General features: G+C 40.6%; 1 protein-coding gene across 2 annotated transcripts in view; it reads left to right on the top strand.

Moving 5' to 3' along the window:
- LOC308056236 (solute carrier organic anion transporter family member 4C1-like) overlaps nt 1-17,341 on the top strand; it is an 86,772-nt gene that overhangs the window by 11,140 nt on the left and 58,291 nt on the right. Inside the window, exons 2-3 of one of the 2 annotated variants that reach the window (XM_080371254.1) lie at nt 75-10,235; nt 15,369-15,632. In XM_080371254.1, the coding sequence (XP_080227380.1) occupies nt 10,022-10,235; nt 15,369-15,632 (478 nt within the window). In that variant the 5' untranslated portion in view covers nt 75-10,021. Of the gene's footprint in view, nt 1-61; nt 10,236-15,368; nt 15,633-17,341 lie in introns of those variants that run through there. The other variant, XM_080371253.1, reaches the window with a different exon arrangement.

Raw genomic sequence — 17,341 nt, 5'->3', positions numbered from 1 at the left:
GTAAAATAATGGGACATGAAACAGAGAGTTAAAAAATTGTGTCCCCAAAGATTGCTAGTAGCTTACAGTTGGAGGTAAAATAATGGGACATGAAACAGAGAGTTAAAAAATTGTGTCCCCAAAGCTGTTTGTCACTTTTGTCTATGCAATGGTGTGAAATGAAAAGAAGAAAAGCACATAACAGTAAGTAAAGAAATAACAGGTGGAAGAGATGCATACCTATGTAACACGATGTAATCCAAGAAAATTTGAACAAATACTCATAACATGAGTTATTTCTTAATCAGATCAGTCAGGGTCTCAGATCGGTCAGGGCCCCTAGTGCACCAGCCTCTCCTCCCACATGTCTCTCACTGTGGTTCCCCTGCCTGTGCGCATGCTAGCTCTGACATGGCGCAGATGTGCTGCCCTGGATCAGGTCTTTGGGAGCAGAGCTGCAGGAGCAGGAGCTGGTGAGGGCCTGTCACTGCTTCAACTGGGAGCTGCACCAGGCTCAGGTCCCCCTGCCTGCCTTGCCGCTGCCCTCAGCACCTGGCTGCCCAGCCCTTTCACAGCAGCAAGTGCTGCTGCTCTTTGACAAGACCAATCATGAATGTCCTTCCAACACGATCACAAGCCTAACAATGATGTATCTGTACCGTCTCCAAGCCTTGGCCACTGCTCACTCTCTTGCCCTCTGTAACAACTTGTATTACTTTCCCCATTCTTTTTCTTATGACAGTCCCACAGCCATGTTACAAAAGTCCATCCTGTGTTTCTGATGCCAGAAAGCACTAGGGATATTCTCTCAGTGTTAAGACATCCACAGTTACTCCTGGGAGTTTGACTTTCTTCTGGTGATGTGCCCTAAGGCATCTCAGGGCACTAACAGGCCCTGACCAGCCTCATGTGGGGTCCTCACCCACACCTTGCCCACGGGCCTGGGGCTGCAGGGGAGGGTGCAGAGGGACGCTGCTGCAGCTGAGGATGCCCCTGCCTTGCTGGCCAAGTTGTTGCTCTTAGCTCCTGTCTCCCTATCCCTTACGCAGGCACTGGCCCTTGCTGCTCCCTGACCTCGGGGTTAAGAGTTACGCTACCTGGTCTCTCAAACAACTGTTGCCCCTTAACAGTCCTGTCTAGTGCCATTGATTCCTTCAAGGCTTTCTGCTAGTCTGGACATGATTTTGCTCACTCAGGCCTTCTGAGGTTTCACAACCTCAATGTGTCAGGGCTGACATCTCCACCTGGGGAATTCAGGCTTTTTATGGGGAAACCTAAGTGTGCCAGAAACAGACTGCTAGCTCATTCCTCCGCTCTCGCTTGTTGAGAGGTGCTGACTAGTAGTAGATAGGTTCTTAGGCTGTCTTGCTCTGCTGGGCTTCCCTTTACAATATCCTTTTCTGCACTGCACAGGTGAAAAGAGCATAGCAGCCTTCTAGCCAAGTAGATATGGCTCCCATTGCTTGTAACAAGCCACATGCTTTGTGTCTATCTGGTGAGAGAGGCCTCAGGGCTTGCTACACTTTGTGTGGACTTCACTGGACCTGCCTGGAGACTCAGGATGCTAATGGCTTGCTACACTCTTCCCCACAATCCAAACTGAAGCAATCAACCTTCAGACCTAGAGGGACTATGGAGGTGTAAATACAACACCAAAGAAAGGGGTGGACACCAGAAATTTGTGCATGTCATTTTGATTGTATACAACTTGAAGTACAAATGTTAAAACCATGGTAACTGGACTAACAATCAGTCCTTGATTAGACTGCTAAAACAGTGTTTTTGTTCTGCCCAGAACAGGATTGAGTTTAACAAACTATTGGGGATTCAGGCAAACTAATCTGGTCCCATAAGCTGGTGACAGCATGAGGTGCCCCTAGATCTGTCAAAATCTTCCCCACTGCTGTTGGTGTCATGTCTCCTGCCACATCTGATGGGTATGCTATACCCTCTGCTGTTGTATTTAGTGATTTATTAATGGCTGGAAATCCCCTGATCCTTTTTCACTCTATTGCTTTCCTGTCACTGTGGTTTAGCTGTTAAATAGATGTAGTATAAGATGTGGGTGGGGGGGTTGGGTTGGGTTATCTTGTGCTGAACACAACCCTTTTTTTCTGCAAAGCTTCTTTAACATCACCTACTTTAGTAACTCAGTGAATGATGTAAAAATGTGAATGTGATTTAGCTGATGGAAGGCCATCACTCTGACTTCTGTTTTCTCAGAGCTTCAGCTTCCCTATCATGTCATCTTCAGTAAAATAGGTAATGATAACCTATTTATGACATATTTTAGTTATGTGCCCCAAAATAGAAATCTTCTTGTTCCATTACATAACTTTTTAAGAAAGTCCAACCAAAAATCTAGTACAAAACTAAACTGTATATGAAGCAACTTTTAAAACCTGGTAGATACAATCTTTCAATCAGAAATTAAGAAATGGAAATGTATTATTAAGGTTTCTTCTGAACAACTCCTATTTTATGATTCTATGTATAAACTACAGTGTGATTTATTGTGCTATGTATAGCTTCTATAACTTCTCCTTAAAAATAAACCATTTCATGAAGATCAACATTTCTTTTCCAGTCATTTAAATCACTTAATCACTAGAGAATCTTTGCAAACCACCCCCCCACACCCCGTGTTATGGCTTAACTTCATAATTTGGCTACTGCTTTAGGTAAAAGTGAGCATACAAAGGGTTTGGGTTTTTTTTTCCTTACATCTATTTTTATATAACCTGTCAATCTGCTTGATCAACCTGATATTCAGAGGACTATTGAGCAGGAAAATTGCTTAATTTGCAGCTAAAAATATTTTAAACTGCAGTGCAACTGAGTTTAATTTTTCAATTTTTCTTTTTGCAATTACAGTTTTTAATTTTTACATTTGCTTTTTAAAGTTAATACCAATATTTTGTTGTTTTTCTAGTTTAGGAGAAACAAAACAAGCAATCATCAACTGGAAAGTTGATTTTTAGAGTTTTGTCTGTGCAAGGCAATTTTTTAAAGCTTAATTTGTTAATAGATTATTTTTTTAATAGAGATATTCCATGGAGTTCATCAACTTAACAATTTTCACGTACATATTCTCTGTTTTGTAATACATAGCAATACTTTCCAGCTTTTATATTTCTTGATGTCATATATCATGACTAAGCACATCAGTTAAAAAAGAACGTGTCCAAGAACCAGTCACAGAAATACTTTTTTTGGCTAGTAGGATAATAGTTGGTGAATGAAATCAGACTTAAGTCTCCTAAACAAACAGAAGCTTGGTATATTTAGAAAGAGGGAAAATCCTTGAAAAACCCTGGGCAAAATTATGCTGCCTCAGTAAAAACATGGAGCAGAATTGTGTAATTTTGTCTTTATTACATTTAATAGTAAAAATTTCCTGTGACAGGCTAGAACAGTTTCAAGTATTTGACATTAAGACACTTGTGAATATCAAAGCAGCAAATCCAGGATTTATAAATTTATCTACATATATACCTAACATCTAGACAGAAGTATCTAGCTGATAAGAAGCCTTGTTCATGCACTGTGTGGCTATAATTTGCAATTTTGTTACAAAATCCATATAATCTTGATCCCTTGAATTGCAAAGAATGTTATATGAATTGATCTATTCCTTAAAACACAATGGATTTTCCAAAACTGAAAACATCCTTTTCTCAGAAAAATCTGAGAATCCTAAAAAATTGAGGTATCTCTTCTGTCATTTTTTAAGACAGGAGACATCTCCTATTGCCATAAATGTAATAAATAAATATTATTAATAAAATAATTCAGATCTAACAATCATGATTTTTTCACTTATTTTTGGAAACTTAGTTATACAGACTGTAGAGCTCTAATATTGATTAGACTTCTTTTGCGGTGGCATCTCAAATACTAGCAAGTTTCTTTCTGTACATATTTCTTTTAGGGATTTTTAAAGGCCCAAATGGAGAGACTTGATATACTCTCTCTCTAAATGCACATTCATAGCAGTGTTCTGTGTTAGTAAAGAGGCAAAGTCAATAGTAACTGAAAGGATGACACAAGAGAATTATACCATCCCACCCCCAAAAAGACACTTTTTTCTGCTGCTGAAATTTTTTTTGTGACAGATCACAGAATCACAGAGTGGTCAAGGTGGGCAGGGACCTCTGGAAGTCATCTGGCCTAACTGCCTGCTCAGGCACCACCTACAGCCAGGTGCCCAAGACCATATCCAGGTGGCTTTTGAATATGTCCAAGGATGGAGACTCTACAACATCTCTGGGCAACCCGTCCCAGTGCTTGGTCACCTTCACAGTGAACAAGTGTCTCCTGATGTTCTGACAGCACCTCCTATGTTTCAGTCTGTGTCCATTGCCTCTGGTCTCTTCACTGGGCACCACTGAAAAGAACCTGGCTCTGTCCTCTCCACATCATCCCTTCAGGTATTTCTAGACATTGATCGGCTCTGCCCCCAGAGCCTGCTCTTCTCCAGGCTGAATAGTCCCAGCTCTCTCAGCCTTTCCTCATAGCAGAGATATTCCAGTTCCTTCACCATTGTAGAGGCCCTTTGCTGGACTTTGCATTTAGCTCCATTTCTCTGTTGCTTTAGGCAGAACTGGACACGCTACTCCAGCTGTGGCTGAGTAGAAGTGACCTGAGGATGAAGCCAGAGAAGCAGAATGAACAGAGGGTGTATACATACTTGCCTGCCATACGATAAGCATAGCATATCAGAGAGAATTTTTGTACATTTACCTGTTTCTGCTCTGTATATATAGAATTAACGTCATAAATCATTACTAACTGCCTGCCACTAGAGGTCATGTATTTGCCGATGAAACAAACTATAAGGCAGAACAAATTTATTTTGTTTTTGTTCAAACTGGAAACCAGGCGGAAAGAAAACAGAAGAGACTGCCCAGTTCTAGAAAAGACTGAAAGTAGTGTTCCTGAGAAGAAAAGAATTAGTTAGTTCTCTATTCATCTACTCATTAGATTCCAAGGGCAGAAAACAATCCATGGAACTTGGAACTTCCTATGTGAAAAATCAATGACTGTGGTAAGTTATTGGCTCTGAAAATGAAGAAGGTCAAGGTCAAAGAACTTGACGTTTACAGAAAACAGTCAAGGTTTGGTTAGAAGTGAAACAAAACCAGGAGATGCCTTGAGTTTTCACACAGGTATATGCATTAGACAGTTTAACAAATGATGGAAATAACTATAGGAATTAGTCATAGGATATCAGTTTAACTCATTTACTGTCACCAGGTAAACAAATGTATTTCACATCAGGATAAGTTGGTTGGACTTCCCAAAGATGAAAATGGCACAAAAGTTAAGAATAGAAGATCCATTACTAATATCTGAATAAAGATAATCATTCAAGAAAATGTCTTCTTTGCCACATATTCAAAACAGAGGAAAAGTTGATATTGCTTCTTTGGGCCTATACTCGTGGCAAAATTAGACACAGGGTAGATTAAGAACTACATTATCTTAATTAACATAGATACAAGACTTTAAAAAAGCAGAGAGGTTAATGTTGTGTTGCTAGAAGCACATGACTGCCCTGAGGCACAATGCAATTTAGAGATACCTTGAGCTAGTTCAGATCCTACAGCAGAAGAGTACACAGCTGTAAGCTTGCCTTGTTCACTTTCAAAATAATGTGTTCAAAAAACCCCCAAACCAGATCATTTTTTTGCATAATTAATTAGAAAACTACATACAGACAACCAAAAAGCTGGGTTTACACTGATTCCAAACCAAATACATCATCAGGAATTAAGTAAAATTAATATTTTACTAGAAATATGAAACAGTGAAGACAGTCAAGAGAAAAGGTAACTAAAGTATTAAATTCCTGGTTCTGCAAGCCAAGTAAGCAGGCTAATTTCTGCTGTCTCTGGGTGCTAAGATATCCCAGTCCACGTGCCGTTTGAAAACAGGGAAATATGCCTGGTAGAGGCGTTAATTGCATCTTTAAATACCATAAAGTAGACAAAAATTCAAGACCCAAGGCTTTTCTTCACTGGGGAAAAAAGCAGACATAAAGGAAGATTCTTGATTAAAAAAGGTAGCGCTGTTTTTTCACAACTTCCTTTGAATGAGTTCTGACCTAGGCCAAATAACAGAAAATGATGTGGAGAGAGCTACCACAGTAGAGATAAAATAATCCACAGAGGACATGGATTTTATTCGGAGTGCCAAAGTATCAGAAATAAAATTGTGGAAGAATCTGGCATCTGAAACATTCAGTAAACACTTGAAAAGCTGCCTGGAAAATGCCTTGTAAGGATCCCAGGTTATCTACTTTGCATCTCATTTTATAGCTGATAGAGTCAAAGGGAGTATTGTAGTGACAAAATGTAATGCCATGTTTCTGAGAGATAATCTTTCAAGGTGAGAGGGGGTCTGTGCACGCCTTGGCCTTTAAATGAGAGGGGATGGCTTTCAGACGCTTGAAAAAATTGTTTTAAATATTTATTTTTTTGCCTTACCTGCCTTATCTGATGGCAAAAACTAAACCACTTTTGCAGTTAGAGATGGCCATTCTCAGACTTTTTAAAATGTAACTCTATTTCTTAAACATATTCACAGGTTTTATTTAGCATTCTTGCAGTGGGTTTATGATCAAAAACGTGACACACCGTGATACCATGCAGCAGAACTCCTATGACTTGTGAGAATGCAGAAGCTGTAGCTGATCAAATACAATAGCTGTGAAATTAGAAGGCTGTATTTTATAGTCCTTCCACAAATTTAGCAATTTTTTCTGTAAAATACTCGTTTGTCTCTCTGCAAGGTATTCCAGTGTGTCTTTTATTATATTCTTCTGAGTTAACAGTCAGTGTTTTCCTAGAACATAGTTTCCCACTCCCACTTCACAGGAACTTTGAATCCGGAAAAAGGTCTCTTGGTTAATTAGTTCTCATGTCCTTATCCTAGTCATAATTTGATCAAGCTCCATCTGATTTTAGATTTTTAGAATTCTAGAATTCACTAAAACCATTGGAAGTTTGTTCCAAACTTCTCCTCTGATGAAGGTTAAAAGCCTTCTAATTTCTGAAAGAAAATTAATCATGGTCAGTTTGCTCATCTGTTCTAAAACTGTCTGCTAGCTTTTGTCCTTCCTCTTATGGTAGCCTATTATTTCGTGGAGCACTTCATTTTGCTAGAGTGAACAAGCCTGTTTCTTTCAATTCTTTGTTGGAAAATAAATGTCTCTAGTAACCTTTATGCATATTTTCTCCTTTAAAAGTGGTTTCTGGGAAGTTGAGGATCCAAGTGGTACACTTGTGGCAGATAGCAGCTTTGTAGAACAACTTTTGCAGGTCTCCATTCGCTCTGATAGCAATACGCATATAAATTGTAGGTCATATTTGCCTTTTCCATGAGCAACCTCCATCTGGTCCAACAGATTATACATCTCACAGTCTATTATCATTTTTATCTGAGCATTCTAGATACTTTCCTAGAAACCAGTTGTATTTTGCCATTTTCAGGTAGGTTGTGTATTCAGTCTTAAATGTCAGGTATTTAAACTTCTTTAATAGCTTTCAGTAATGTCACATGTTAAAGCGATCTATAAAAGCTGGTTTGATCTACTGCAAATATCTGTAAATTGCTTCTTGAGGCACAACAGTATCACTCCAGCAATATAACCAGTGCAAAAATCCCTTGTATTTTACTCCCCTCCCCCCCGTCCCTGTGCCTTCCTCCTAAAATCTATATTCTAATAGCATGTTATAAACTCTGGAAAGTTCACTCCTATTTAATTCCCTGGATTATTCAATTCCCTATTTAATTACCAGACTAGGCCTAGACTGGATACCACAATGCTACCCTTCCCAGTTTTCTTAGAAATGTTGTTGGCTTCAGCTGAACACAGTATTTTACATAGCAAGCTCGACTCACTTATCTTTTTTCCTTCCCTTCTGTCACCTTCCTGTAATGATAAAAACAAAACCATCAGCTGGGATGGTGACAACTAGATGAAGATAACAACAAACCTAGCTGACCTGGCAGATCAAGGGAGGTTTTTACATCTCATTAGCAGTATAATGATTCAGAAATGTCATGTATTATTCTTACTCCAGCATGTAGGCACTCTAGTGAAGATCAGGATGTTATTTCAAATGACATGTCCTACTTCATTTTAATTAGGGGGAAGAAAACAAAAATCAATAAAATGCGAACAAACACAGGCAAAAGAGGATTTTTAATGCTGATTTTACATGCTGTTTCTGAAACGGGTTAGTGTGCCAGCTGGTTTAGGCACATCCTTAGGCCTCTCAAGAGTTAACTAGGATATTTCTTGATAAACTGTTGAGGAAAAAGAATTCCAGACTATAGCCTGAAATGACAAGCTAAAATTTCAGGGTTTGGGGGCTTTCAGTGACCAGCAAAGGAATGCTTCATTGGGGAGGGGTTATATGGGATCCTGCAGGCTCGGGAAGGTCACTGATGGCTGTGGTGCTAGGGCAGCACCTGGGAGGGATCCTGAGGCATCCAAGGTAGAGGGTGGGAAAGACTCAGTAGCCAGGGAAGGCCACAGCCCTCCAGCTCCAGCCACCACCCACTGCCCCTGCAAGCTGCAGCAGCCAATTTCTCATTTGCAATTTATCTATACACCTGCATATACATATCTCTACATATATATATGACACATGTTCTCTCCTCCAATGTACTGCTTTTCTTTTTGCAGAAGGCTATTTCCATGTAGCTTCTGTGCTGCTAATGAATGCTTGAAAAAGTGTGCTTCTCTCTGAAGAGCTGTGACACCAGGGGAAGAGGATTGTTGGGAATTCAGGAGGATGCCCTGGCTTTTGCTGTGAGACAAAAGCCACTGCTGATGTCTCCAGTTTCAGTCGTATTTCACGTGTCTCTGAAACGTTTTGGACTCTTGAAAGGAGAAGGCCTTTTCAAGACAAACCTGTACTGCCCAGAGATTGACACCAGTGGTGACAGTTAATTGATCCCTGGACTCCTTCCCAGTTGTTCTTGTGCAGATGAGTAAAATAATTCCCACTATATGCAAACGTGGTACTTCCTCATACACTCGTCAAATTCTCATGGCCGATGTCTGCAAATGAATTAACTTATTCAATGGCTGGTCGCTTCTGCAGGTGGAAACTTTCAGTGGTACAGTAGGGGAACAGTATTTCCAAAGGATGACATTTGCAAGTGTCCAGGGTTTATTTCTATGTCAGAGCTGGGTTTCCACATCCGAGTGGGTCATGTGCCAACTCACTTGCCTGAAGTGGGAAAGCACCGTATCCAGAAAAACAGCCCTTTCACTTTTCCCAGCACATACAACGAACGTTCTCTTTTTTTTTTTTTTTTTTGGTTTCTCGGAAGGAACATTCACGAGGAATTTTTTCAGGCGCGTGATTTTTTTTTTTTTTTTTTTTTTTTGTATTTTTTTCAGGCGAATGCTGCCCGATCAAACCGATGTGTCGCTTTGCTGCCGCGGGTCGCTGCCACCCCCGCGCCGGCCGTGCGGGCCCTGCCCCAGGCGGTGGGCGCCCGCCCGCTCCACCGGCCGCCAACCGCGAGTTCAAAGCACTAGAGCTGGGCGCAAGAACTTGACACAAAACGCGACCCAGCGCTCAGCGCGCCGCGGCTGTGCGCGTTAACCGCTGCTGTCGGCGTTACGTGGCGCCCGGCGCGGGGCATCTTCCCTCCGGGAAAGCGCGGTGCCCGTGCGGGGCCCGGCCGGCAGAGCCCGGCCCGCGCGGTGCGGGCCCTTCACCCAGCGGTCGAGGGCAGGTGCGCGGGACGGGCGGGCAGGCACCGGCCGCGCCCAACGCAGCCCCCTCCGCCCCGCGGGCTCCAACGGCCCCACCGCCGCAGGGGGATCGCCCAGCCGCGGGACCGGCGGGACGCGGGCCGGGCGGGGCGGGGCGGGGTCGGGCCGGGCCGCCCTCCTCGGAAGGAGGGGGAAGCCGCCTCCACCTGCCCCCGTCGGGGCCAGCCCTCCCTCGTAGTATTTAGCGGAGTGTCGCGGCCGGGTGTTGCTCAAGCCGGTGCGGGGCAGCGAGTTGTTCGTGCCATGAGGCACGGCGGGCTCGAGAACCCGGTGTTTGAACCACCCAGCCCCGACCTCGACCGCCGCCGGGCGGGCCGCGCAGGGGCAGGTGCCGGCGTCCCGGAGGCGGCTGAGGAGGGGCCCTGCGGGTGGGGCCACTGCGCCCCTAAGGCTCTGCAGCTCTGCAACAACCCTGAGGGCTACCTGGCCGCCTACAGCCTCCTGGCTATCTTCCAAGGTAACCTGTCCCTGCCGCCTGACCCGGAGCCGCGGGTCGGCTACCCACCTCTCCGCTTTCTCTGCGGGACCCCGCACCTGCAGGCCGCCTGCTGCCCTGGGCGTGTCTCGGTCACCATCCTGCAGCCGTGGGGGAAGCCAGGTGGGAAAGGCCGGGGAGGGGTGGTGTTGCGTACGGGGAGGCAGGGCTCCTCCAGGTGCGTGGTGCTGAAAAGTGGCAGTCGTGGCTTCATCCGGGGAAGAAAGTACCCTGATGCCCTGCGCAGGGAAGTTGCTCATACTGTATTACTTTCTGTACTTTGCTCTGTTCCTCCTTTTTTTTTTTTTTTCTTTTATTTTCCCACTTACCTTTTTGATCACTGGTGTGTCTGTGGTGCCACCAGCTCTGTGCTTTGTGCTGTTGTCTGTGCTGCAGCCCCATTGCTCACAGGGAAATAGTGCTCCATGTGCACCTCACAGGCTGAGACATGAGCCAGGGAATAAAACACATGATGTAAAACAATAGATAAAGCTGTAGTGCCCTAGCATGTACTTTGTTACCTGCCAATTAAAAAGGTACCTTGGCATGGTTGGGTGGGTCTTCAAATAATTAAGATGGCTTTAAAAAATTATCTGTTTGTTGTGTGGATCCCAGTGCAGCTGTCTTTCTAACACTGAACTAATGGCTTGACTTAACCTTGGGGGAACCTCAGTTTCTGTTGTTAAGCTTCAGATATTCTTATCCATATTTTTTGTTTTCTCTAACAACATTTGTTAGGGCCTTGGTAAGCCTTAGGCTTGTAAAGTAGTAGTAATGCCTGAGGGGAAGTGTTAGTGCACCAAATAGGCAAGCTTGAGGTTTGTAAAGCTTAGGTATTTGTCAAATGTAGCGATACTGGATTAATGTTCAGAACCCTTCAACTTCATTGGACCAGCTAGGAAAGAAAACTGTGTTTCCTGAAAAAAAATGAGGTTTAAAGCTCATCCTTGTTGTTTATAAAGAATGAGACTGCTTTAGAGTGGTGGTGGGAGATGCAGAAGAAGAATTTCAGTGCTATAAGAGCAGGTAACTTAACACAGAAGACATGCGGGATATGGATGGCTGCCTTCCTGCCCGGAACCACACTGAGGTAATTGGGTTGGGCTGAAGAGAACTGCACAGGAGGTTCAGCTTAAAACCTGTAAGGGTCTGAGTCATAGAAGAAACAGTGTCCTTCAGTATGTGTTTCTGTAAACTCAGTTTCTGATTTCAACCTGTTCAGAATCTGATCTTTTCTTAGTGTACAGGTATTGTGTTAGAGAAGAAGTGTCTAGAGAGTTTGGGGCAGAGTCTGTTGTTACAGCTGATAGGACCAGGAAGTGATGACTGTTGCAATTGTCCTGCTGTTACCTCAAATTTGTTGTTTCTGACATTAGAAAAAAGAAAGGGAGGGGTAGAGAAAGATCTTATATAGCAGATTTCTATGTCAGCTGAGTAGCAGAATACTTTTAGATTGTACATGTATATTTTTGTAGTTTAAGAATGCACATAGGCAACCAAAAATGCCCTGAATGTGACACTGAAAAGTTTCTGTTTATATTACACTAGACAAAGCATCATGAATATTTCGAGCATTTCTAAATTTGCTAGAGCACTATTTCTTAAAATCCAGTTTGCTGTGGTGATCTGATTGTCTGCTCAGCTGAATAATGAATTCACTATAATTTTAAATTTTCTCTTATTAGTAGTGTGGATAGGTTTCCAGTCATAAAAAGGTCTTGTGTTGTTAGAATCTGTCCCCTTAAAATACTATGCGTTTTGGTTATGTCACTTACCCAGGTCTTGGTCCGGTTATCTCACTGTAGATGTATGCCAGACCTCAGATCTAGTTCAGATTTAGGGTGTTAATGTAAGGAAATTTCTGATGCTTGTTTTGAAAGCTGAAAGTATGAGGTATGGCTATTACAGGTCTTGTGGCATTCTTAATGTTGTATTATCTGGATTTTCTGAAGAAGTACCTTTCCTTTATATAGATTGTAGAAAGGAAATGTGGCACTGAAGACTCAAGTTTCAACTCTATTCGAGAAGCAGAAACAAGAATCATCTTCAGACAAGAAATTCAGTGCTGCACGTGAAACTGAAAAAATGTTCAGGTCTTGAATCTTCAGAGTTTAGATAAAAGTACACAAAACACAACTGGGATCTTGAAGTTATGTGAGCTACTACGGTATTTCAGCTTTGGGTCTATTTGATTTACCCTCCAAATTACAGAATTAGTCAATAAGGAAGATAAAATATATCTTTAAAACTCGCTAATGCTAGTATATCTCTGGAAAAGTTTATTTCCTAATGCACTGAAAAGTAATGAAGTAATCCTTAACACACTTCTAATGTATACAACTTGTTATACTAGACTTTTTACACAATGGGTGAACACAGTAGTTATCTGCAGTGACCTGGTACATGTGTGTAGATGCATGTGTGTATCTAACTGAAGGTATGTATTTATTAGGCTATTTTCTAGCTGCCCTGGAAAAGAGGTTATTGTTATCATTAGCACCTGATAAGCTCTATTTCAGCTTCTCAGAAGGTTCCAGGTGAAACTTAACTCTTCATTTCTGACTGTTTCTGTTTCAAGTAGATGTGAAACCTGTATTTCCAGAATAGAAAACACTTATTTGTGTAGAACACGGTTACATGACTAATACCAGCTTTCTGTATGGTACTTAGAGTTGCATAAATGTATGATTGCATTACAATAACCAGATATGCTGCGGTTCATAGCTGTAGTAGCAGACTAGTTAGAAGTTATCTCACTATTTTGAGTACAAGAAGGACTGTTTATTCCTTATGTCACTAATAATTTTATTAAACCAAACAGAACCACTGTTTGACACTGGTCCAGTCTAATCTATCTGAAAACTTTGGAAAGCACTAATGTTTTATACCCTCATCAGATTTGTTACTGGAAGGACTTTTTAATAATTTTACTCTTTCTGTTTTTTTCAATTGTGTGCAGTTATCTGCAAAACACTGCTTTAAAGCCAGCATACTTACAAAAACTGTAGACCATATTTTTTTTGTTAAATGGATGAAGAAAAAATACTTTTGTATTTCATTAGGGCAAATGAAGTTGGTTTATGATTAACCTGGATTTTGTGGGTCAGTACACGCTGTAGCTAAACTTCTAACAGGCAGGACAATAAGGTTTTGGATGAGAACAGTTAAAAAAAAATCTATACTACGGTTTAAGTGTTGATGTCTTTGTAAGATTTGTTTTTTGGATCAAGTTAGTATTAGCAATGTTCCATCTTCCCTGAAAAGAGTTAAGTGATTAATTACTGGATGGTGGCATTGGAGAAGTTATACTGCCGTTCATCACTTCTACACTTTTACAGGTGAAATCTAATTATCCAATAAAATTAACTGCAAGGTTTTATGGCTTTTAGGATGTAAATTAAAGGTGGCAACTTAACTACAGGTGAAAGACAATGTCTTCTAGTTCTGTAACCAACTTTCTATGTAGCACACCTACTTCATGTGAATGTTTTAAGGCCTTAGTAAATGTTTGAAGTGCTGGCAAATGGAAAAAAAACCTTGTTTGTTCATTTCTTTGTGCTAGTATTGTTCTTTGGTCAATGCTCCTTAAGAAGAAGAAAGCTGCCAAATATATAAATAATGGCAGTGGAGGAATACTTGAATACTTCTGTTAATCCTGTATGAATTTAAGTGTGGTGGTCCAACAGACAGATGAAATTGTCATCCTCAATAAAGAGGCTGTAGTAGTGTATTAGAAAACTAAGATTGTGCCAAGAGCTGCCTCCTTACAGAAAAGTGAAGTGTTTAGTTAATGATGGGAATAGCACTGATAAAAAAAACCCAGCTGGTTGATCACAGATTTGGAGTAAATTTTTCTGACATGTAGAGCACCTTGGGGAGATCTGAAGTTCAGGCTGTGTAGCTGTACTTCTGGATGGTACAATGCTCATTGAAAACTAACTTAAATCCATTTCAGTCATATCATTCTGTTCTTGAAATAACAGTAGAGAATCACATCTGAATTCTGGAAAGAGGAGGGATAACTGTAGGGCCTGTGTCATGAGAGATGCTAATTGGTGATCAGTGAGGTTACAGAACTCTTAATCTTATTGGCACCTGTGACTCCAAGACCTCCTAAGTTTTTTCAAGGATATATATTTTATCACAGGCACATTTCAATTAGACTACCATGAAATTATCTGACCCTGTTATGGAGTACAGCTGTTCATATCACTTGTAACAGAATCATATTTTGGTACTGTTAAAAAAGTAAACTACAGTAAGTTTAACTCCTTTGTGTTCCACATAGAGACAGAATGTGAGGCAGGATGGGAGATTCAACTTAGTTACCTATAAACAACACTCTTGTAAAAACAGACAGTGTCTGTAGCTGCAATTGTCAATGCATCCTTTACTTGCTTTTACTTTTGGATCTATTTCTTGGAATTCACCTGTGCTGAAGTAGGGCAGCTCTTGCGAGGCCTTTTCTCCAGGTTGTCTGATACTTCTTGCTTCCAGGAACTTCAAGGTTCAGAGGGCAAACATTTTTCTCAGTTAAATCACCTTGGTGGCTTTGAAACTGTTGTGAAGTATTTTTAAATGGTTTAACCTTTTCTTATATTGCAGGGAAAGGATGTCTGTTCAAAGCCTTATTATATCTTCCGTTTGTGATTTCAAGGAGGAAATGATGTTTGTTTGACAACCATTATTTGAAAGCTGTGTCCTGAACTTGCTTCACTTGTAATTTGTATTCTAATACAAGTCATAACCTTGACCAATCTAATATCTTACGGCATTCTGTTTAAAATCTCTCTGCTTCATGTATGTAGGCTCCAGATTCAGTATGAACAGAGTTTGAGGCATTGTATTTTGCTGGCTTAATACTTGAGTGTCAAATCTTCAGTGTCCACAGGAGATAAGAAAATAGAATAGTTTCTGTATCAGATGGCTGGCTTAAGCGGGCACTATATCAATCCACTATATGTGTGGATTTTACATAGCTAAATAAATTCCTAAAAATGTAGCTTTGTAAATATATTAATTTTAACTCTTCTATAGCACAATGGTAAGTTTAGCCTTGCAACTTTTTAAGTTAAAGTATCCTTGACTAATTATGTCTTTTTTTTTTTTTTTTAGGTATTGTGGTAAACGGCCTGATTAACATTAGTATTTCAACAATCGAGAAGCGTTACGAGTTGAACAGTTCCCTCACTGGCTTAATCTCTGCAAGCTATGATATTGCTTTCTGTATATTGTCACTGTTTGTATCTTTCTTTGGAGAAAGAGGGCACAAACCACGATGGCTTGCTTTCTCAGCATTTATGCTAGGATTGGGCTCACTTATATTTTCCTTACCACACTTCAGTAGTGGAAAATACCACTATGGAACTAAACTTGAAGGTAAGCTTATCCTTATGTTTGGAAAATGATGTAAAAAAAAAAAACAACAACCAAAACTGTGGCAACTTGGTGCAAATCTTAATTTCATGCACAATAGTTAATCTCTGTCAAAGTCCAAATAATAGGGCATCATTTCTAATTCTGAAAATAAAATGATTTTGTGAAATCCCTAAGTTCAAGAGCTGTCTGCACAGTGAACTTCCTTTTTCAGAAGAAGTATGAGTGTTAATGTCAGTTCTTGCTTTTAAGCAACATTTACATAAAATGCTTTTTTTGACTTGCATGATGAATGCAGTTAAGACTCACTATGCGTAAAAAAAAAAAAAAAAAATGATCTGGCATTTCTTTGTGAATAGGAATGGAAGTTATGTCAATGATGTGGAATGAATGTTAAAGGAAAGCTGTTAAATTTAACATCTTGTTTAAAGGTGTCTAATTTTTGCAGTTCTGGATTTTGAACTATTAAAGGCATCTTGAGTAAGTAATTAACAAGTTTCACTGACTTCTTCTAAAATGTTGATTAAAACTTGTGGGTTTCTTTGGCAAGCAGTCCTGAACTACACTGAACAAAGCAGTACTGAAACAGCAGGAGCATCCAGCTCTCAGATCTTGCCTATCTCTTCTCATAGAACAAGACTTGAAGTGTAGTGTGCTTAAAGCCAGCTATTTGCCTCTTAATCTAGTGGCACACATGTAACTAACGAAGAAACATCCAGATATGTTTAAGGCAGGATGATTTAATCTTCTAGGATTATTTAATTGCTATTGCAGGGTTTAATCAGATTTATGTCTTCAATGACTAAGCATATTAAGAGTGCTTACTAAAAAGATCAGTAGCCATTAAGGAATCAGATGGAAGGTCCTCAGTCTTTCAGTTGCTGATTGTCAAATTAGTGTTTTTTTTAAGTGTTAATCACATCATACACTTCCATGAGCTGTCCAGATATTGACCATTAATTAAATAACTTTGGTGAGCTATTTTTCCCCATCTAAGAAATGAGGATATGAGGCAGAAGTTAATTGACATTTTAACTGAACAAAGCTAAAAGAAAAAACTCTTCAGTGTTCGGAGGCTATGAGCAGATGATTACTTGTTAACCCTTAATAGAGGGGCAGCAGCTTACTTGCTCCTGACTATTAAACAGTCCTGTTTCTCAGCAGTTTCACTATTACCCTATCTACTTCACTAGTATGGAAGGGAAGATGAACTTGGTACAAAAGAGACTACAATTGGTTTTGAACTTTTTTATTGGAAAAAATGATGCTGACAGGGTGAGGTGTGTGAAGAGAGATGGCCAACTATTGCAACTGATCTCTCCACTTCCTACCAGTTTTGGTTGAAATCTCAGAATCTGTTACTGTTTCATCAAATGTGTGCTGTTTCATCCACCATTAAAGATTCTGTAGGTGTTGATGCCTTATTAGGGATCGTGTTCTATGTGGACTTCTGAAATTTAAAAGCTGTAGGGAGAATTTTAAGTGGAAAATCTGCTTTCTTCTCTATGGCACTGTAAGCTGGCTGGATTCACACTGTTTTGACTGCTGTAATGCCGGTACCTATGCTGTGACTGATGAGCAGATTTAAAGACTTAAGCTTATTTAAACAAAAAACTACCAAAGATAAATGACTATGGAGTACAGAGAATGTCTGTACAATGACAGTCGATGTGAGTCTGCAGGTGCTGTGCGATGGCATCCTTTAACAGTGA

This window comes from Falco punctatus (assembly GCF_963210335.1).
Source record: "Falco punctatus genome assembly, chromosome: Z".
Taxonomy (NCBI): domain Eukaryota; kingdom Metazoa; phylum Chordata; class Aves; order Falconiformes; family Falconidae; genus Falco; species Falco punctatus.
Note: the sequence above shows the minus strand (reverse complement) of the source record. Positions and strands in the feature narration are given on the sequence as shown.